The sequence below is a fragment of the Melospiza melodia genome, chromosome 18, assembly GCF_035770615.1.
Source record: "Melospiza melodia melodia isolate bMelMel2 chromosome 18, bMelMel2.pri, whole genome shotgun sequence".
Taxonomy (NCBI): domain Eukaryota; kingdom Metazoa; phylum Chordata; class Aves; order Passeriformes; family Passerellidae; genus Melospiza; species Melospiza melodia.
In genome coordinates, this window is record NC_086211.1 from 15,039,573 (window position 1) to 15,061,591 (window position 22,019).

Below are 22,019 nucleotides of genomic sequence, written 5' to 3' on the forward strand. Positions count from 1 at the left end.
TTGCTCAGTACTTTCAAAGCAAGGACAACTCTGCAGTCTTACTTTGGAATCTTTAAGGTTCCTTCCAACCCAAGCAGTTCCATGATGTGTCTCTTTGCATTTCACCAGCTGGGCAGTGCTGACTTCTCTGCTGAGTTCTCTGCTGAGTTTGCTTTCTGGGTGTTGGAGGGTGAAGGAAGATGCAGGTAGCAGCTCCTGAGAGCAGTAAGAATGAGTGACATCAGAGATGCACTTGGAGAAGTCCATGAGGGCTGTTTGGTGCATGTGCACAGGAAGCTCAGTGCTCAGCATGGTTGTGGTGTGGTGGTGCAGGAGCTGAAAGGTGGCATGAGGAGGTGGGAGAAGATTCCTGCTTAGTTAATGAAGATATACCCAGCCTGAGGGCCTCAGCTTGCCAAGATTTAAAAACTTTTCTTGTAATTAAAATCTTCAAGTTTGATGGTGAAACCGATCTTGGGCATTCAGGTGTTCACAAAGCCTCAGTGTAGGAGGCACTTCCAGTGGAATTAAGTACAGTAAGTAATACCTCAGTAAAAGTGGATTTCCTGGTGGCTTTCCAATGGCTGAAGGACAGTGGTTTCTCCTGCTGGGACTTGGAGTTGGACTTGATCTTTCTGGGTCCCATCCAACTCAAGATATTCTCTGACTTGGTGGTTTAAAGACAGAAGGTAGAGTGACAGCCATGGGGAGGGATTGGTGGCTCTAGGAAAACTGTAACAATTCCATGGATAAGTCAGCTTGATTTGCTGTCATCATGGTCTCAGAAGTTCATCTGTGAGAGGAACTTGAAGGTAGAGCAGCAATTTCATGGATGAGTTAGAGAGGCCCTGCCATGAGTCTGTTTCCTCCATGAGCACTAAGAGATGATTAGCAAAATGTTAGGTTAACATAAGCTTGCTTTTTAAGAGAAAAATAAAACAAAAGTCTGTTAATACCAGCCAGGAATCACATTCCATGTGCCAGGAATCCCATTCCATGTGCCAGTACTGAAGGAATGTTTGTTGCTCCTCCCTGCCATGTAGGAGGGCAGCTGAGTGGCAGCTGGTTTGGGTCAGAGAGTGTTTGGGGGAGACTCTGCTTTACCCTCAGTAGTGCAGGCTTTGGATGAGGCTCAGTCTATGGCTGTGCTCAGTCAGTCCTTCCAGCAAGGGTTGTGGTGTACAGAGTCACCTCAGCTCCAGGCTGGGGACACAGGCAGCACAGACCCTTCTCTCCTTCATTGCTGGCTGAGAGGCACGGGAAGGGAACTTTCTCCCTGGAGGCTGAAGAGCTCTTGGATGATCTCTGGCAGCAGGAAGGCCCTGAGTGATGATCCTGCCCCTCCAGTTGGCATTTTAAGCTGGCTGAGCTCTTTCCTTAGGCATTGTCCAACCACTGCCACAATGGCCTTTGCAGTGCCTACAAGCAAGAGAACTGTGTGGGGCAGCTCAGGATGATCCTCCTGGCAAAGGGCTGAATATTGGTTTGCTCTCTGTGGTTTCAGTCTCATCAAGTCCCCTGCTGTGCTGTGCAGCTCTGTCTCCAGTGATCCCAGCTGCTCTACTGGGTCTTGCTGGATATCACTTCTCATTGCTCTCTTCCCTTCTTAGGACACTGTTTAAGGAGAGCAGGCGTGTGCACGGACACCTCACATCAGTCCTGTGAGTATCACAGCCTTCCTCTGGAGTGACAACTGCTCATCTCCATCCCTGGGGCCTGGGGGATCCTGCAGGAGCACCTGAGCTTGCTTGGCTCCCCCCTCATAGATCAGTGCTGCTTCCTTTGGGGAGGTCTAGGGACAGCAGCTGTTTGTGTGTGACATCTCCCAACACTTCCCTCAGGTGCTTTAGCCTTCAGCAAGCTCAACAATAACAGCTTTAAAGCCAGGTTAGCTCTGGTTCTACAGCCTGGAGTGAGGGCTCTGTGCTGGGCCTGGGAGGCTCAGGGAGGTCAGGTGGAGTGTGATTTCTGCAGCCTGTCCTGTTGGTACTTGCTGGGTTCTGCATTCCCTCTCTCTTGCTGCCTGGTTCAAGGAGGGGCACCGTGAGCTCACACTGGTGGAGGTGGGTGCAGCAGGCTCACCAAGAGCCATCAGAATCCACCTGGCAGGGGCTTTAATCCAAAGGGTCTCATGGATCTTGCTGGTGGTCGATAACAGATGAGGATGTGGATTTAGGCTGGTGTCAGTTGGCAGACTGTCCTGTTCTTGGCACTGGTGAGTGAGGGGAAGTGGAATAGGGTGTGGAGTCATCCTTCCCCCAGCCACACACCCAGCAGCTCAGGGGTGTCTTGTACCAGGGATTGCATCTGACCAAATCTATTCTCTGGGAGTTTGGCAGATGCTTTTGCATCTTTTGCTTCTTCTGGGAAGCCAAAAGAAGGATGTAACTTCTGCAGAACAGTCTCTGTGCCAGTTTCTCTCTGGGCCTTGCTGTAGGAGGGCAGCAGTGGGGTCCTGCAGCTGGTGCAGATGTGTGTGTGGGTGTTTCACTGCTCTGCTGCCATTCCAAGGCTCTGCTCCACTCCCTGGTGGGAGCTGGGGCTTCCAAGAGCAGCAACCAAATGTCATGTGCTTTTGAATCCTAGCAACCTGAGATGCTGCCTCTGTTCCCTGCAAAGACTCAGTGGATCATCACCAGCAGGGCCCAGGAGTGCTCCCTGGCTGGCTCCTTCCCTGGGGCAGTCACTCAGCCATGTTTCTCTTGTCTTGCTCCAAACAGGGCGAAGAAGAAAGTCATAGCTCCTACCAAGGTGAAAGTGAAGGTGAGTTCTGTTTTCTGGTTCTCATGGTTGGTGTGTGCCAAATGGCAAGTGACTGCCACCCTGAACCCTGTGTCTGAGCTTTGTATCAGCTCCTGTGAAATGGCTCTGCTCTGCTTGGAAAAATCAACTGGAGCAGCAGCTAAAATTGATGGCAGTGGCAGCTGGGAGGGAAGTGGGAGCTCATGGGCACAGAATATGCGTGTCCTGCCTTTTATCCCCAGATTGTGAACCTTCCTTCCCTTTTCAGCAGTAAACCCTATCTCTCTTCTGACTCTGCCTTCTCCTGTGATGTTCCAGGACTCTTCCTGCAAGCCAGACAAGAAGCTGTCGGTGTCTGTCCCTTCCTTGCACTCGAGCAGCACCTTGGCCATGTCCTCAGAGCCCCAGGGAGGAGCCCTGGGCATCAGTGCCCAAACCAGGGAGCTCTTGTCCCTTGGGACAGCCCAGGCTGCCAGCAGCACTGCTGCTCCTGCCACCTTCAAGGATGATTCCTTGGATGAGGACTTGATTCACAACCCCACCTCCTCCCTGGAAGCCGTGTCCAAGGAACTGGCTGTGCTCAACAGCAGGGCAGCAGGGAGCCCTGACTTTACTCTTCCTGCAGCTCCAAAAGCTCCACCAGAGAAGATCCCAGCTCTTGCATCCTCAGAGGAGAAGAGGACATTTCCAAAGCTGAACCCTTCCCTTTCATCATCCTCTGGTTCCCTCCAGTCTCCTCTAAACTTCCTAGCTGAGCAGGCCCTGGCGTTGGGCCAGTCTTCTCAAGACAAGAAGACAGAGAACTCTAATTACAAAGAACATTCCTGCCAAGCCTCCCCCAGCAAAATCCTTCCTGATGCCCACCAGGCCAAACAGAAGCACCACAGCCTGGTCAGGCCAGGCCACGGGCCGCCGGCCTCGGCGCCGGTGCCGGGCGCTCAGGTGAAGGTGTTCCACCCTGGTGCTCAGCTCCAGAAACCCTTCACCTCCCCAGCTCCCTTTGTCAAACTGCAGAATCCCAAATCCTCCACGCCCCTGCCCCAGCGCTCCCTCCTCCAGCAGGTCAAGTCATCAACCAAAGCTCAGAGCTTCCATTCCTCCGCGTCCCCAGGCAGCACCCAGAACTCCAGCAGCTCCCACAAGAGCCAAGGCTTGTCCTCCTCCTCTCTCAGCTACACCGGGAAGCACTCGAGCGGCTCCGGCTCTTCAGGACAATCTTACAAATCCCCTTTTGTCGCTGGCTCCCTCTCCAAGCACGGGGCTTCTTCCAGCAGCTCCTCTGGAGCTCCTGCCAACCAGGGCGGCTCCTCTGGGACTTTGCTCGCCGGTGTTGCGGCCCCGTCCCTGGGCTCGGCCTCGGGCCGCCCGGCCTCGGGCTCCTCGGTGAAGAAACCTCCCGTGGCCCAGAAGCTGACCCTGGTGGCACCTCCTGGGGGCTCCAACGGGGATTCCAGCGGGGGCACCCAGGGCGTGGCCAAGCTGCTGACCTCGTCCCTAAAGCCAGCTGTGGTCAGCAGCACCGCAGCCTCTACCTCTGTGCCGGTAAGGGGGCCCTGCTGTGCTGGCAGGCACTGCTGCCCTGAAGGGGGCACTTCAGAAGCTAAATCTGGAATGACTCTCTGGATTTCAGCTGCTTTAGACTAGAAAGTTGTGGCCTTTGCCCTGGGCTTGCCCTCCAGAATTCCAGCTTTCACTTTCAGCCTAAACAACCACTGAGCTGAATAAATACTGTGCTGCCTTCCAAAGGGCAGTTACTGCCCAGGCTGTGTCATGGTCCTGCCCTGGCCCTGTGAGTTATGGGGGACAGTAGGGCTCCCATTTGGATTAAGAGAAAGTGCAGTAAGGTAATTTATCGCAAGAGATAAAATTCATTGCATAAACTAAAAGTATAATGATGAATGCATTATTAATTAGATCTACAAACTTAGCCTTCTTTAAATTATTCCAAGTCATTTTAGTATTATTGCCATGTTTGTCATGACTGGCCCATAACCAGTATAAATAACCTGTGGTTATAGAACCATGGAATCATTCAGGTTGGAAAAGCCCTCTAAGGTCATGAGTCCAACCACTCCCCCAGCACTGCCAAGGCCACCTCTGAGCCATGTCCCCAATGCCACATCCCCATGGCTTTTAAATCCTCCCAGATGTGGTGACTCCACCCCTTCCCTGGGCAGCTGTGCCAGTGCCTGACCACCCCTTCCATGGACAAATTTTCCCAATATTTGTTGGGATAGAACATTTCAGGAAGGACCTCTGGGTTGTCAGTACAGACTTGTGTTACTACAATATTTTATTACTTAATTGTATAAGGGGGTTCATTTTTATCTATAGCAAAAAAGTAATAGTTCCTAATGTTGTATTCATTTGTTGTTGGCTGCTCATGCCTGCCTTCCTGTGTGCCCCATGGAAAGAGCTGGGAAATACAAGGAGTGTGTTTAAATGGAAAGCATGAACTGCTCAGCTGATACAGCTTGTCTGTTCCTGAGCTAGAGAGCTGGCAGCAGTCCCCAGTGGTGCCTGTCTCCATGAATGAGGTGCTGAATAACCTCCTGGGGTGCCTTGGGTGTCAGACCTCAGTGCCTGGAGTTGTCAGCAGTGTGTGCTGCCATAAGTGAGTGGGAAGCAAACCTTGGAACTCACAGGCAGTGTGGAATCTTTTCCTCTGCCTAATGGAGGCACAATTCCCAGCAAGGGAGTCATGGAGGCAAATCCAGTGTGGCCACATTCAGAAGAGCTGGCTTGCCAATGTCCATCTGCAGATGGCCTCAAGTGCTGGCATCTCTTGCTGGGAGGGTGCTTTTTCCAAGGGGGAATTCTCGAGCATTCCATGTTTTGCAGATCTGTAAGTCTGAATGATGCTGTACCTTGATTCTCCCTCTCCTGACTGACCTTTTCCATTGCTTTGCAGAAAGGAACTAGTGGAGCTGTGCTGCTAACAAGCTCTTCCTCCTTAAGTGTACTGGCTCCATCCTACAAGTCCAACAACCCAAAGCTGCCAGCTGCCCTGAGCTCCACCCCGTTAGGTATTATCTCTCCTATTCATTCTTTCCCTCTCCATGTCATCTCCTTCAGTTCCGACTCCTCCCCCAAAGCAGGAGTTTCCAAGGATGCAATAGTTACAGGACCTGCTCCAGGAACTTTCCACCACGGCCTCGGGCACAGTGAGTATCCTGCTGGTCACCTGTGTGTCACCTGTGCTGTCACCTAGACCACCAGTGCTCTGCTGGGCTGCCCCATTGCACACCAGCCCATCTCTCTGGCTGTTGCTTCGTGCTGTGCTCCCTGCTTTTGTATCTCCAGCAGTTTGGAGAACATCCCTAGAGCTCACCCAGAAGTGCCAATAACTGGAACCCGACCTCTGCTAACTGCTGCAGCTCCTCTGCTCATTCTGTCTTGGATGTGTATTTGTTCCTTTTTCCCTGTCCTCTCTTTGTTTTTCTCTCTAGGTCTTCTGGCTGGTTTGCACTCCAGCCCCCACCACGCAGCGCCACTCCCACACTCTGCCCTGGCCACTCACTTACCACAGAGTTTGCCAGGTAACTTCTCAGATGTGTTTGTCCTTCTGCCTCGTGAGTCTCCCTCTATCTCAGCAGATCCAGGGCTGCAGCCAAAGGGGTTTCCATGTTTTCCAGCTCGGTGCTTTTCTCTAATGCCTCTCTGAGGTACACAGTGAGGGGCTGGGGGAAACCTGCTCTGGTGGAAGGTGGTGGAACAGGATGGGCTTTAGGGTCCCTTCCAACCCAAACCATTCCATGGTAAGGAAGAAATTCTTCCTTGTGAGGGTGGGCAGGCCCTGGCACAGGGTGCCCAGAGCAGCTGTGGCTGCCCCTGGATCCCTGGAAGTGCCCAAGGCCAGGCTGGGCAGGGCTGGGAGCAGCCTGGGACGGTGGGAGGTGTCCCTGCCCATGGCAGGGGGTGGAATAAGATGGGCTTTAAGGTCCCTTCCAATCAAACCATCCTGGGATTCTGTGGTTTCTGGAATGAGTCCTCAGTGCTTACAGCAAGTGTTGGTTCCTGCAGATACTCTGAATTATCCTGCCAGGATGAAAGCTGTGCCTGGAATGAATATTCCAGCTCTGGGGAGTTTTGTTCCTGGTGGCCTACATAAAATGTGTCAGACCAGACTGTCTTGTGTCTGTGACTGAGTTAATTGCCAGCATCTCCTTCACAACAAGCTTGTAGTGTAAATGCAGATTGCTCCTCTTGCTGCTCACAACGTGAGGATTTGGCAGTTAAGCCTGTTCCTGCCCCAGTTTGATGCCTGCAGAAGTGATGCATAAAACAGGAGTTTTCCAAAGGAGAGAAGTAAGGAAAATTGAAATTCAGCGCCAGCAGATCATTCTTACCTGCTCCAGGGAGCTGCTTAGTCCCCTGGTAATTCCCATTTCTGCTTTCTTAGACATGTTCTTTAGCACTTTGGTGCAGTTCAGTGCCATTATCTTAGTACCTACTCCTGCTGGGATGGTCTTCTTGGGCTAAGTGAGCCTGATTTAGGGGTGCTAGCCTGGCCCTGTGGTGTGTGCATGGATAACCATGTAGCCTCCTGGAGCAGTCATGGAATCAAAAGCCCTTGAGTGCTGAGCACGGTGCTTGTTGGCTGGAGAAGGAAGAGTGTGTTGTGCACTCAGGAAGATGCAAAGAGTTGGTTTGGTTTGCTTCCTCTGATTAAGTTTGATGTGGGTTGTGCCATGCTGGTGTGGTAGAGATGAAGAAGGTCCTGGCAGTGATCACTGGTGGGACAGAACCTTCCTTCCTGTTTGTAAATCACACTTCTGGAATGAGATCAGAGATAGCACATGGCTTGTGGAGTTTATTCCATGTCACTGAGGAGCAGCTCTTTGTCCCTTTAGTTCAAGGAGTTCAGAGTGATCACTGTTGTTCAGAGGGCTTATAACAGAAGATTTTTTTGATGAATTCTTCAGCAGGATGCAGGGCCAGAAGACCACTGGGAATAAGTGAAGGAGAATTGACCATGGATCCAGCTCAGCAAGGACCTACTTTCTCACTTGGTGTTTTCACTTAAAGATTGGGGATGGAGCCTGGTGCTGCCATCTCTTGGATCATTCCCAGTTCTGGTGTTTTGGAGGAGAACACAGCAGATATTTAAGTGACTCCCATAAGCTTAAAATGAATTCCTGTGTTTTGTGGCACCAGCTGTGTTTGGCTGTGCCAACACCTGCCCACAGCTGCATTGCTGTGTCTGAGCACTGGAGCTGCCTGGGAGGTTGCTGCAAGTGCAAGGGAATGTTGATGCCTTAAATAAAAGTGCTTTTATATCCATGTACATCCAAGAGCCTCTGAGCAAAGAGCATCCAGTGCTTGCCTGTGTGTGGTTGGTGCTTCTGTTGCTGGTGGAGGTTCCTTGTGCTGGGAATGTGGAGATGGGATGTGCTGGGCTGAGCTCTTGCATGCAGAGGAGCTGTTCTTGGCCTGGAGGAGAAGCTGCTGCTGCACTGCTGGGTGCCACTGCTGCTTGGCTGCACGTCTCAGTGCTCCCATTTGTCCTTCACAGTCTGAAGTGGTTTTGATTGCTCCTGGAAAACTTTTGCTTCCTTAAACTTCCTTTTTCTCTCTTCAGTGCATTTTCTCTTGTCCTCCACATCCATTCCTTTCTGTTTCATCAGTGGTGAGATTCCTATGGATCCTGTTGCTATCAGTGGGCACCTAAAGCCTTCATTTAAAAAGCACCTAATTAAATAGTTCAAAAAAATAACCAATAAAGCACTTAAAGCCCTACCTAAAAGGGGTTTCTAGGTGAGGGGTTGGCCTCTTCTCCCACACAACCAGTGACAGGACAAGAGGAGATGGGGAGAGTTTAGGTGGGACATCAGGAGGAGTTTCTGTATGGAAATGGTGGTCAGGCATTGTCAGGGGCTGTCCAGGAAGGTTTGGAGTCCCCATCCCTGGAGGTGTCCAAGGAAGGCCTGGACATGGCACTCAGTGCTCTGGGCTGGGGACAGGCTGGGGTTGGGTCACAGGTTGGTCTCCTTGCCCTTTGAGGTCTTTTCCAACCTCAGTGATTGTGTGATTACAACAGCAAAAGTGTTCAACAGGTTCCTTCCAACCACCTTAGGGGCAAGGCAACCCCAGCATGTGTTTTGGGATTCCTGGAGGGGGAGATGTGGCAGGGGGGATTTAGAGAAGGGCCCAGGCTAAGGAGCTCCCTGGCAGCTGGAATTGTGCCTGGGGCTTCTGCTGGGAGCCCACAGGGGACCCTCAGTGCTTCCTTTGTCCCTTCCTCAGAGGCTGCTCCCAGGGCAGAGATGTCTCCAAGCACATCCTCTTCTTCTGCATCCCCTGGTGCTGGGAAGGAGGAGTAGGTCTTTCCAAACTGTGCAGAGGCCTGGCTGTCCCAGCTGCCCTTTGGGGGTGCTGAGCCCCTTCCCAGGTGTTTTATTTTCTTTCAGATGCTTCTCAGCTTCACGGCAAAGGGTCCAATGCACAGCAGCGCAAGTTGTGACGCCTGCAAGGAGGGGAGCTCCAGCACCCATAGGATAAAACCCAGAGGAACAGCTCATGGACTTTGGATACCAGCTGTGTCTTTTGATTTCTTTTTTTTTTTTCCCTATTTCTTTTTTTTTATGATAACTGGAGAGACTGAACTGCAACAAGGAACTCATTGGGGCGTCTGCTCAGAGGCTTTCAGAGCTGAGCCCCACACCTGGGGCCACCTGGAGCCATGCCCTGATGAGAGGAGCCTTTTGTAGCACTGTTTATTGCTGCTGCCCTTCCTGCATTCCCTGGCACTGGCAGGAGCTGGAACTCACAGGGAGGCTGGGCTGGTCCTGCAGTGGATTCCCACCCTCCTGTGTCTGTAGCTGCCAAGTACCTCCAAGTCCAGTTACCTCCTTGGTCTCCCTGTGGAGGGTATGAAAGGTGCTTCTTTCTTCTGCTTTGGATTTACTTGGATAATTCTAGCACTGCCAGTGCTTTCTTGAAGACATTTGAGGAACTTTCCAATTGTACTATAAAACTGTGCTACACTTCATTGGAGGATTTAATATTTCCTGTGTGGTGAATGTGAGGAACCACCTGATGTTCCCCTCTGGAGGAGAAGGAAGACTCTCTAGAGACTAAAGACATTTTTAGATGCAGTCATCGACTTTTAGAATTCTACTTCTTTTGAGTTTTTGGATTTTTTTCCCTCCAAAGGGATGCTTTTTTCCTGCTCAGTTTTATCCTCATTGCCATCGAATGCATTGGATTGAATGGGACACCTCTTAGCATGTCACATGGATGGGAAGACATAATTCCAGTGCCTTTTATGGTGGAGCAAGAATGGACTAGTGACACACATTTCAGCCCTATTTTGTGTGCTCCTCAACCCTTTTTTAATCATTCTGTATTTAAAATGTATTCTGGTTTATTTAATAGAGCTTTTTATGGTTGCACATCAGAAGAAAAAAAAAAAAAAAAGCTGCACTGTCTGGACTTGAGTGGTGACCTGGTGACTGAGCACAGTCCCAAATCCAGCAGGAGCACCAGTTCCCATCCCAGTCTGTGCAGGCGGGTCCCAGGCCCTCCCCTAAAGCCATTCTTTCCTAGGGTTGTGAGTTAGGATCAATTTGGTGGGCAGAGGGAATGAGTGAGATGAGCCAAGGTCACGACCTGTCCAGTGAATTCCAGAGAAAAACACCTCAGTGGTGCCTGCACCAGGATCATGTGCACAGCAAGCTGCAGGAACAGGGACCATCTACACTCTGGGGGTGTCTTCTCTTGTTCATTTTTTAACTTCAGAGCTAAATACTCCCCCTGTGCATCCCCTTTCAGGCTAAGGGCAGGCTGAGGCTCCACCTGAGCTTTCTGAGGTTTGGTTTCCTGCTCTGCCCAGTCTGTCTTCTCTCAGGCCCTCCCAGCCACGTCCCAGTTGTGCAGGGGTAGTGCTGATCCATGTAGAATTTACTGGTATTCCAAGGAAAGGCTTGCAGCTTCCTCCTTGAGCTTTGGGGAAGGATGCTGAGCCCAGGATGCCAGCAAATGTCTGCTTTAGTTTCCTCTGGTTTTTGTTAAGATCTGAGAATGACTGTTTTCAATTTGAGCTGATACATAACTGCCCGAGATCAGTGAGTTGATTGTATTTCAAATTAATGGACACAGCTCAGATTTCAAGTCTGTTTACAGAAAATACCTAGGTTGTAGCAGAAGAGCCAAAGACAGAACTGGTGTGGGTCAAAGGAAGCACAGCATTTCTTGTTGGACTCTGAGCAGTGGATCTCGTGTGGTTCCTGTTGAAGGCCTCATCCTGAGGGGTGCTTGGCACCTTCACCTTCCCCTGGGAGCTGAAAGCTTGGGACTCCTGGCAGGACAGGGGCTCTCAGTGAGTGACCTGAGGTACTGGTTCTCCTCCCTCTCTTTGCTTTCACTTGAATGCTTCTGCTGGGAAGCCCCCGTGTGCAGAATCCCTCCTTCTAGGAATTTAGCGAAGCCTCTTGCCTCAGGGAAACGTTTATGTGGTGGAAATTCTGTGGGATATTTTTTCTTTACATGCTATAATGAGTGAGTGAGTGGTGTGGAGCAGAGTGGCAGCAAGGCAGGCCCACGCAGAGCAGCTGATGGGGAGCCAGGCTGGCACCTCTGCCTTGGGGAGGCAACTTGCAGCGCTTCCAGGATGGAATGGGGAGGGATAGGCTCCCATGGCACTTACCTGGGGATGGCAGTTCCTTTTGGCTGTAAGAGCTGCAGTTTACTATTCTATTTTTTTTTATGTGTGTGTTGGCACTGTCTTGCTGAAGATGGTGGGGGTGGTATGAAAAAATGTTAATCTTGTACAGAACAACTCAATAAATTGTTTCAAACTTTCCAAAACGCTTTTTTTCCCCATCTCCTTACTTCTAGTTCCCTTTGTTCCCAAGAATTTCTGTTGCAGCTTGGATGCTCATCTGTGTCTCGAGTGAGTAATGAATTATTGACTGTTTTAAAGCCTCCTATGTGGTGAGTGAATGGCAGCTGTGTTACAGCTGTTGTAGGGGTAGGAATGTTTCTTCTCATTCCCTCTGTTCCTAATGGTTGAAGTTGGCCTCTGCTGGAAAGGACATGTGGGGCTCAGACCCTGCAGGGCCAGTGAGATCCTCCCTGATGCCTTCAGTCACAAAGGTAAAATAGTGGAGTTAATCGCCAGAGCCAAGAGGGTTAAGCAGGGAATGCTTATGATGCTTTTGTGGACATCAGAGCTCCCCAGGGTGTGGGTATTAGCTGAAATTGGGGCAAAAGGAAGTGAATGGGTTCTCAAAGGTACCATCCCATTGAAATCCACTGTTCTCCTGCAGTCAGTCCCATTCTTTAGTGCACTTCACTCCCATCTAATGCTGCTCATTAGTCCCAGCTTCAATGCTGCTCCAGCAATTTCCCCTTGGAAAAGAGCCAACAGCTAAAATGAATATCTCAGTGTTTTAATTCTGACTCCTTAATGGCACCTTCTTGTACACCCAAAGATCAGGATGCTGCCATAATTAATGAAAACCAAACACCTTCTGATTGGAACCACTGCATTTTTATTTTGTACTATAAATAGAATTCCCCTCTATTCCCCATTCCCTTAACACAAATAAATGAAACATGTAGCTGCATGTAACTCCATCCAGGAAAACACCAGCACTAACAGCTTTTAACCACGAGTGAAGGAGCTGCCTGTGGGAGGCCCTCTGCATTGGATTCCCTTGCATGCTGTGCACAACCCCTTGTGTCTGGTGGTTCTGCCATCTCTTCATGTCCTTTTCCTTGACCTCTGGGGTGATGTGAATGCTCCTCCTGGATCAGTGGCTGGTGCCATCAAAGTACACCTTCATTCTTCCCCAGCAGCACAGGCACAGAGGTGAACAAATGGTGGTGGTGAGTCTTGGCGTGGTGATTCTGGGCTGAAACCTTGGTTTCCACAGAGCTGGTTTTCTCAGAGGATGAGCCCATCATTGAGTCAGTTGTCCACAGTGGGACTATCTGGCTTATCACCATGCAGCTGATGTAACCAGCTCCTGCTGGTCACCTCGGAGTCACCTGGACCCTCAGTCTCTCTCCTGACACGGCTTCGTGCACGACTATGTGAGTAGGAGTTGAGGAAATTGCAGGTTCTACTGAGTCTTTTGGACTTGAGGCACTTCACTGTCCTAAGGCTTTCTCTTATTTTCTGGTAGGCAGGGAGGAAGAGGGGTTTCAGGAGGTTGGCAGATGTTTTCCACTACGGGTGGTGTTTCTGCAGTGTGTGACAACAAGCGGAGTGGCTGCGTAGCATGGCCGGGGCAGAGGCTGTAGCGGTTTGGAAGAGGCGAAGGAGGGCGAGGCTTTGCAGTGATCTGGGTGTCTGCAAGGTGCTGCAGCTCTCACTGGCTGCTCTTGAAGTGAAGTTTCTAGAGTGGAGCGAGCGCTGTGTAGTTGCTTCCGGACACCAAGACTGCCAGCTCCTGGATGGACATCTCCTTGTTGAGGTAACTGTCGTACTGGGCCGCCGTGAGCCTCCCGCTCTTCAGGGCGTCCTCGATGGAGAACTCCCTGCCAGACTTCCTGTCCAGGATCACAGACGATTCCCCGTTGGGACCCTTTATTGAGATCTCCTCCCAGTCACATTCCTGGCTCTTCAGTTTGACAAACAGGCTCCATTCAATGAGGCCAAACACGTGAGCTTCCTCTGGAGACATCTCTTTCCCGGTGTCGGGGTCAATGACCACGATGGAGCGCCTGAGGTGGTTCTCTCGTTGCTCCCTCTTGATAGCCACTGTCTTCAGGCGATTCTGAAGTTGCTCAATCTCTGCATCTTTTTCTCTGGACAACTGCTTCAGATCCTCTAACTCTCTTTCCAAAGCTTGGAACCTGGAGTCCAGGTTTATTCCACTGTCCACGTGGGTCATGTTTCTCAGATCCTGAGCTTCTGTTGCGGTGAGTTCAATCTCTGACTGCAGTCTCCTTGTTTCCATCAGTAGGTTCTGTTTCTCGAGGTGGAGCTTGTGGTTTTCCTCCCTTAACAAGTCTAGTTCCTTTGATGACTTAGAGTTGTTGAATTCCACCTCGGACAGCCTGGTTTCCAGGCGGTTGATATCTGCATCCAGCTCCCTCTTGCGCCTACTTTCTTCCTCCAGGTTGCTCTTCAGCTTTTGAATCTCATACTCCGTGTCTCCTTTGTCCACTTGGACACTCTCTGAAAAGACCACTTTCTCCTTGACCTCCATCTTCTCCAAAGAAAGGAGCTTCTTTCTGAGGGCTTCTAGCTCGGTTTGCAGGACTTGCCTGCGGTGCTTCTCTTCTTCTAACTCCAGCTTGAGGAGGGAGTGCTCCTTCTCCTGCTGGGGATCTTGCTGAAGGATCACTTTCTGTTTCACAGTCACTCGTTCTGTCGTTTCTCGTTCCTGTTCTTCCAGCTCGTTCAGCCGGATCCTGAGCCTCTGCACCTCCAGCTCGGCCTCCCTGCGGGCCTGTCTCTCCTTCTCCAGCTCCTCCAGCTGCCGCTCCAGCTCGGAGCGTCTCCTCTGCAGCTTGCGCAGCTCCTCACGGAGCCCGTCGATCTGCTTCAGTTCGCTCTCGATGCTCTGCGAGAAGGAGTTCACCTCGGCTTTCAAGGCAGGATCCTGCTCATACTTCACTACTTCCTGCTGGACCACCTTCTCCTTCACCTGGGAAAGTTCTTCCTCCTTCAGTCTTACTTTTTCTTCTTGGAGAAGCCGTTCCCTCTCCAGGTCAATGTGCTTCATTTGTTCGTCTGCCAGCTGCACTCGCAGCGACTCTACCTCCTCTCTAGTCTTGGGGTCTTCCCGAAACTGGAGGATTTCTTGAACAACTTCCTTCATTTGCACTTGGGGTTTGGTGTCTTTCAAAGCTTGTATCTCTTGTTTCAGCTGGTAGATCTCCAGGTCAGCTCTTTCGATAGCTCCGGTCCTCTCTATGATTTCCTCCCGGAGTCGCTGTAGCTCCTTTTCAGTTTCTGGATCATTCTTGTACTTAATGACCTCCTTAATTACTTCTTTGACCTCTACCAGAGGCCCTCTGTTCTTCAGAGCAGCCAGCTCGTTCTGGCAGCTCTTCAGCTGTTCATCCCCACCACGGTACCTCCTCTCCTGCTCTACCAGCTCCAGGCGAAGGTTGGCAACTTCATTCTCAGCCTTGGGGTCTGGGCGCACAATCTCACGCACCTTCTCCTGCACAACCACCTTGGAGTTCTCCTCCTCCAGCAGCTGGATCTTCCTGAGCAGCTCAGCCTTTTCCCGCTCGTTGGAACGGCCCTTGGACTTCTCATCTTCATACTGGCGCCGGAGCTCGTTCACCTCCCTCTCAATGGCCAAATCCTTCTCCACCTTCAGCACCTCCTTGACGGTGATTTTGCCCTCGGCGATGGCCCGTTCCTTCTCCAGACGCTTGAGCTTTTCCTGGAGGAAGCTGAGCTCTTCCTCGTGCTTCTGCCGAAGGGCGCTCTCCCTCTCCTTGGTCTCCTGCAACATCCGGAATTCCATCTCCAGCTGGGGATCATTCTGCAGCTTCAGCACCTCCTTCTCCGTCACCTTCTCCTGCTCTTTGTTCTTCTCGCTGGACAGCACAGCAATTTGCTGGCGTAAGAGGATGACTTCACTCTCCCTGGTTCCTTCCTGCCTCCTGAGCTCTTCCAGTTCCTCTTTGAGCTTCAGGATTTCAGCAGCTTGGGCCTTATCTTGTTCAATCCTCAGCACCTCTTTCACTATGTACTCCTGCCCTCCTTCCCTCTTCTCGTGCTCCAGGACTCGCAGCCGGATTTTCAGAGCCTCCAGCTCGTCCTGGAGCGCCTGGTTCTTGCGCTGTTCCTCTGCCAGGTTTTGCTGCAGTCTGTGGAAACTCTCCTCCAGCTGGGGGTCAGGCACCTTCTTCACCAGTTCTTTCTTCACCACAGTTTCTTGGGGCTTCTGGTTTTGCAGGTGGACAATGTTGTTCTGAATGGCTTCAATCTCTGCCTCGAGCTGTTGCCGACGCTGAGTCTCATCCTCAAGCTCTTTCTTCAACTTCCAGACTTCTTCCACAGGCCTTACAGACTTTCTGGTCTGGGCAAAGTCTTGTGTCACCTGAATATCTGGCTGCTGTTGTTGGCAAAAGGATCAAAAAAAATTAGTGCAAAAAATCCAGTTAGTCACACTTTTGGTGCTTATCATCACAGAATCACGGAATCATTTAGGTTGGAAAAAAACTCCATCAAGTCCAATCTGTGACCAGTCCCGACCTTGCCACCCAGCCCAGAGCATGGAGTGTCATGTGCAGTCCTTGGACACCTCCAAGAATGGTGGAACACATCCACCACTCCCTGGGCAGCCCTTTCCAAGGCCTGACCACCCTTTCAGTGAAGAATTTCTCCTGATGTTTAACCTGACCTTCCCCTGGCACTCGAGGCCGTTCCCTCTGCTCCTGTCCCTGTTCCCTGGGAGCACAGCCCGACCCCCCAGCTGTCCCCTCCTGTCAGGAGCTGTGCAGAGCCACAAGGTCCCCCCTGAGCCTCCTTTGCTCCAGGCTGAGCCCCTTCCCAGCTCCCTCAGCCCCTCCTGGTGCTCCAGCTCCTTCCCAGCTCTGTTCCCTTCTCTGGACACATTCCAGTGATCCCATGTCCTTCTTTTCATGAGGGGCCCAGAAATGGACACAGAACTCCAGGTACCTCAGCAAGGCCAGCACAGAGGGACAATCACTGCCCTGGTCCTGCTGGCCATTCCTGACCCAGCCCAGGAGATCAGTGCCTCCAACAAAGCAGCAGGAGGGAGCAGAGCTGTGGCAAACCCTGAGCAGGGAGCATTTGCAAATGGACCTCTGCAGGTTCCCAGCCTGAGAAATCCTTTCTGCAATGTCAGAACAAAGCTCTGAGCCACCAGGGACACTAATTCTGTCACAGAATGGCAAAAGGAGTGTCGAAAATTATATGGAGCTTCCTAGGATGAGTTGGCAATGGGACTGGGGGTTGGTCTGTCTGGTTTAAGTGTCTGTTGATTAATGATTTAGGGGGACAAGACACCAGCTAGAGTTGTTCCCAGTCCAGCCTGTATTGGCAGAGCCCCACATGTGCCATTCACAGGTGTCCCTGGGTCCTGCAGGTGTGTCCCCTCAGCATCCCCTTGCTCCTGTGATCACTCACCTGCCGCAGGAGGCTCTGGGCAAACTCCAGGTTCTGCAGCCTCTGCTTGTTCACAGCGTTCACTTCTGTGTATTTGGCTGCCAGAACAGCTTCCTGCAGAGCAAAAACGTGTTGGGAAGAGCTTGAGAAGGCCAGAAAAAACAGGTTCTAAACTGGTAGCTCTGGGTGCTCCTCTAAACACCTACAGCAGTGAACTGCTGAGTTTTGGGGGGGAGAGGGATTCTCAAGCACAGACACACTCATGGTCGTGCTGTGATTTTTCTACTCAAGATAAGCAAAAACAGGTGCAGTAAGAACCAGGTGAGGAAGCTGAGGAAGAACCAGGTGGACACTTTTGCCTGCCTCTCTAGGCAGGATAGGTTTGAAGCAGGTAGCAAACAGATTCTGCATAAGTGTGAGTAGCTTGTGGCCTCATCTCACTGTAAGTATTTCTATCTTTGGTAGTGAAATCTCTCTGAAAGTCTAGAGAAGGGAAAAACTTCCAGGTTTTTGGCTTTTCTCCTCCTTTTTGCCTTCTAAAAGTGTTAAATCCAGCATTTTCCCTCCCTCATTGTGGCCAGCCCAGTTCAAAAAAAAGATGAAAAATCCCTTCCTCCTGATTCCCTGTGGTTCCCTGTGGAACCAAGGTCCCCACAATAAATGTAGGTGTTTGCAAACCCTCTGTGGTCCCGTGAGCTGCCCTCTGCTTTGGCTCTGCTCTGGCCAGCCCTTGCTCACCTCCTCCTTCACTTTGGCAGCTGGGGACTGCAGCCTGGGCTTCTTGCTGGTGTAGCCATTGCGGCCGTTCTCCAGGTCCAGGATGGATCTCAGCTTCTCAGCCTCCAGCTCGTAGTCCTGTGCAAAGACATTCCCAGGAGAAATGTGAAACTGCTGCATCCCCTTCACACACGGGCTCCTCCTGAGCTGCCCTGGCTTTAACAACTTCACCCCTTGATCTGTTTTTTGGGAAGGCAATAAACCCCACCCTCTGCTCTGGGGCCAGGCTGGCAGAGCTGGGGGTGCTCACCTGGAGAGGAGAAGCTCCAGGGACACCTCAGAGCCCCTGCCAGGGCCTGAAGGGGCTCCAGGAGAGCTGGAGAGGGACTGGGGACAAGGGATGGAGGGACAGGACACAGGGAATGGCTCCCACTGCCAGAGGGCGGGGATAGATGGGATATTGGGAAGGAATTTGTCCTGGCACAGGGTGCCCAGAGCAGCTGTGGCTGTTCCTGGATCCCTGGCAGTGCCCAAGGCCAGGTTGGAGCAACCTGGGACAGTAGGAGGTGTCCCTGCCCATGGCAGGGGATGGAATGAGATGGGCTTTAAGGTCTCTCCTAACCCAAATACTCTGTTGTCTCACAGGCAGAATTTCAGTCCTTACCTTCACTGCCTGCTGGTACTGCTGAGCTGTGGCAGAGACCTTCTGCACCTCCTGTTCCTTGCTTGCAATGTCATTGAGCAGTGCCTGGGTGCATGGAGATACAGGTCAGAGACAACACAACATCCAAATGCATCCTTCAGCCTTTTTGGGGGTCACCATTAAAATCACAACCCTGAGAATTCCAACCTCCTTGAGCAGCCCTCTTTTGTGTGAACAAGGCACAGGAGGACCACGGGACCTTAGAGCACAAAGATAAAGCTAATAAACCTTCTGTTTTTCTATTTGATGTCCAGCAGCTATCTAAGATCTGCTTCTTTTAGTTTTGTTCCCTTTTCTCTCCCTGAGGAGCCCGGGGTGCTCTGGGAGTTACCGCTTGGTTCTTGAGCTTCATCTCCACTTGTTGGATGTTGTCAGTCTCCTGGGGCTCGTAGTTGGGGATGTTGCACAGGAACTGGTTCACCTTGTCGTAGTTGGTGCGGTAGTTGGAGTAGGCACTTTTTGCTTTCTGCAGGGTTTGTGTTCTGTGGGGGAAACCAGCTCAGCTTCAGTCCTGTCCCATCTCCTGTGCCTGCTGCAGACACCTCTCAACCCATCCCGCCTCCCCTGCTCCCTAAGACATGGATTTGAGCCAGGTTGTTCTCTTGGCACCTCTGTTGCAACAATCTTTGTTTTCCCAGCTCTACCCAGGCACCACATGCCAGCAACTTCTCCCTCTTCCTCCTCAGACCTCCCTGGAATCCCTTCTGCAACTCCTCCATCCCAGGACCATGGTGTTGTGCCTCCTCCCATTCCAGCGTGGTTCCACCACCCCAGCAGCCATCCCAGCTCCCTGCCCTGTGCTCTCACCTGTGGTCAATCTGCTTGCTGAGGTTGTTGAAGCGCTGGTTGAGCTTGTAGAGCTCTGCCTCCTGGCGCTCGATGTCGGGGCAGTGCTCCTGGAACTTGCTGGCCAGGGTGTTGGAGCACGTCTTGGTCCTCTGCAGGTTCTGCTCGGCCTCACTGAGCAGGAACTTCTTGGACTGGAGCTCGCTGCCCATGGCCTGTGGGGAAAAAACAGGAGAGGAGGGGGATTCTCTGGGGTTTCACACTGTTGTCACCCACACTGATCCAGCAACTGCACTGGAGCTGCAGCAGTGCCACCAGTTGTGGAAAAAACCAAGCTCAATACTTATGTGGTAAGCAGGACCACCTGTAAACCTGACAAGGAGAAAAGCTGCCTCTTACTCCCTCCTCACCTGCTGACCTTTAAGAGTAACCATGCAAAGTGCAAAATGAGTGAGGAGCTGCTGTTCTTCATGCAAGGCTTAGATCCTGTTCTTGCCAGTGCAGCAACTGTGGAAGGAGCAGTGAAAGCTCTTCCATGTTAGTGTGAATTTGGGATTTCATGGAAAAGCTGAAGGAGCACAGAAAATTCTGGCCCAGCCAGTTCTTGGTCTTTCTATAGCAGAAGAATTGCCAGTTTGGGTAGTTTTTCCAAGCAATAACTTCTCAAAGCCTTGCCAGGCCCATCTTTCCAGTATCAGGGCACTGACTTGCTTTTCCCAGACCATTTTATCCTTCACTTTTCTAAGAATCACAGAAGGTTTTGGCTTGGAAAAAACTTAAAGCTCCTCTCATCCCACCCCTGCCATGGCAGGGACACCTCCCACTGTCCCAGGTGTTCCAAGCTCTGCCCAGCCTGGCCTTGGGCACTGCCAGGGATCCAGGGGCAGCCACAGCTGCTCTGGGCACCCTGTGCCAGGGCCTGCCCACCCTCACAGGGAAGAATTTCTTCCTAATATCTAATTCAAATCTTTCCTCTTTTAGTTTAAAACCATTCCTCTTGTCCTGACAGTATCTGCCCACTCTGAGCTCTCCCTGGAGCCTTCTCCTCTCCCAGCTCTCCCAGCCTGGCTCCAGAGCAGAGGGGCTCTGGCCTTGGGAGTGTTTTCCCTGGACCTGCTCCAACAGGTCCATGTCTTTCTTGTGCTGAGGATTCCAGACCTGGACACAGCCCTGCTGTGGGAGAGTCTCACAAGGGCAGAGTAGAGGGGGCATGCATCTGCATTAGTCCTTTCATCAAATCCCAGGACCTAAAGTTGGATTGGATTGGATTTGAGGATGGGAGGTGTTTGTGTCTGAAGCAGGTGGGGTCACTGCAGTCAAGGTGAGTTCTCACCCCCAGCTGAGGGAGCCCATCCTGTCACCAACAGATCCAAGCTTGGGAGTTGAGCAGAAATCACCACAGCTTTTGGAAAGTGTTTTTGCATGTACAGCACACAAACAGGGCAGGAAACTCACCAGCAGCTCTTCCTTCTTCCTGTCCACCACCCTCAAGTCCTCTGGTACCGTGTCATCTATGACCAGCTTGTTCTCATAGGTTGACAGCAGGTCTCGCCCTTGCTGGAGGCTCCTCTCCAGGTTTGTGGCCACCTCAACTCTGTCAGGACACAAGGAAGGTGTTTAAGCACAGCTGCACCCTCCTCCTGCAGGGCTCAGGCTGGGATTTAAGCCATGACTTACTTCTCCTGGGCCGCGCTGAGCAGCTGCACCACGCGCTCGTACTTCTTGTTGGTGTTGTCCACCTTGTTCCTCACCAGGGTGGCGCTGCCCGTGTTGGGCACGGACTCGATGAAGGCCTCACACTCCTGGATCTTCCTGTTCTTCTCAGGCTCGATCCGACGGACCTCGTTGGTGATGTTCTGCAGGAGAACAAAGCAGGAGGAACACATCACCTCGTTGGTGATGTTCTGCAGGAGGAACACATCACCTCACTACTCATGCTCTGCAGGAGGAACACATCACCTCATTGGTGATGTTCTGCAGGAGGAACAAAGCAGGAGGAACCACATCACCTCGTTGGTGATGTTCTGCAGGAAAACAAAGCAGGAGGAACACATCACCTTGTTGGTGATGTTCTGCAGGAAAACAAAGCAGGAGGAACACATCACCTTGTTGGTGATGTTCTGCAGGATGAACACATCACCTCATTGGTGATGTTCTGCAGGAGAACAAAGCAGGAGAAGCACATCACCTCACTGGTGATGTTCTGCAGGATGAACAGAGCAGGAGGAACACATCACCTCATTGGTCATGTTCTGCAGGAGAACAAAGCAGGAGGAACACATCACCTTGTTGGTGATGTTCTGCAGGAGGAACAAAGCAGGAGGAACACATCACCTTGTTGGTGATGTTCTGCAGGAGGAACACATCACCTCACTGGTGATGTTCTGCAGGAGGAACACATCACCTCGTTGGTGATGTTCTGCAGGAGAACAAAGCAGGAGGAACACATCACCTTGTTGGTGATGTTCTGCAGGAGGAACAAAGCCTTTAGAGCAGCTAGGCCAGGAGCTGGCAGCTACAGAGGAGCCACACTTGGCTGTCCAGGGAGAGGAAGGAAGTCAGGGCTGAGGATTTGTGTTTGGTGGAAGGTGCCTTCCAGCCCTGCAGGGCACAGAAGGATATTTTGGGCTGACTTTCTTTTGACCTGTCTCTCCTCAGTGAGGAAACTCCAGCTGGGGAGTGGTTCCCAGCACTCCAGCTCTGTCAGGGACATGCTGGGTTCATCTGGGCCATTGGGCTCTGGCAGATGAATCCTTGCCTGGACATCAAAGGCAATTTGCTTTCTCTTGTGGTAGCACCTGGATTTTGACACAGCCCTGGGCAAGTGATGTAACCAGGACTGAACTTCCTCCTAAACCAAGGGAGGTTTGTGGCATGGAGCCTGGCTTAATTAGGGGTCTGAAAAAGAGGAAAGGAGCTGGATGCTACTGGCACTGGAGCCTGGAGGAGCAGGTCCACAAGGAGAAACTGCCTGGGACCACAAGGGTTTTCCTGTTCCTCTCTGAGCTGGTGATAGTGGTGGCAAAGTTCACCAGGCAAAAATCCTGC

General features: G+C 51.6%; 2 protein-coding genes across 7 annotated transcripts in view; one reads left to right on the plus strand and one right to left on the minus strand.

The window, feature by feature from the left end:
• Positions 1-11,529, plus strand: part of UBN1 (ubinuclein 1) — a 29,134-nt gene extending 17,605 nt beyond the window's left edge. For 2 of the 6 annotated variants that reach the window (XM_063171314.1, XM_063171318.1), the window contains 6 exons: positions 1,590-1,640; positions 2,700-2,742; positions 3,040-4,263; positions 5,633-5,885; positions 6,171-6,260; positions 7,647-11,529. In XM_063171314.1, coding sequence (XP_063027384.1) covers positions 1,590-1,640; positions 2,700-2,742; positions 3,040-4,263; positions 5,633-5,885; positions 6,171-6,260; positions 7,647-7,747 — 1,762 coding nt within the window. In that variant the 3' untranslated portion in view covers positions 7,748-11,529. The remainder of the gene's footprint in view (positions 1-1,589; positions 1,641-2,699; positions 2,743-3,039; positions 4,264-5,632; positions 5,886-6,170; positions 6,261-7,646) is intronic. The other 4 variants (XM_063171316.1, XM_063171319.1, XM_063171315.1 and 1 more) reach the window with 3 other exon arrangements.
• A 663-nt stretch (positions 11,530-12,192) lies between these two features.
• PPL (periplakin) overlaps positions 12,193-22,019 on the minus strand; it is a 29,854-nt gene continuing 20,027 nt past the window's right edge. Inside the window, exons 15-22 of the mRNA XM_063171313.1 lie at positions 20,649-20,827; positions 20,427-20,565; positions 18,993-19,186; positions 18,517-18,667; positions 18,147-18,230; positions 17,504-17,620; positions 16,787-16,879; positions 12,193-15,749 (exon numbers count right to left, since the gene is read on the minus strand). Of these exons, the coding sequence (XP_063027383.1) occupies positions 13,065-15,749; positions 16,787-16,879; positions 17,504-17,620; positions 18,147-18,230; positions 18,517-18,667; positions 18,993-19,186; positions 20,427-20,565; positions 20,649-20,827 (3,642 nt within the window). The 3' untranslated portion in view covers positions 12,193-13,064. The remainder of the gene's footprint in view (positions 15,750-16,786; positions 16,880-17,503; positions 17,621-18,146; positions 18,231-18,516; positions 18,668-18,992; positions 19,187-20,426; positions 20,566-20,648; positions 20,828-22,019) is intronic.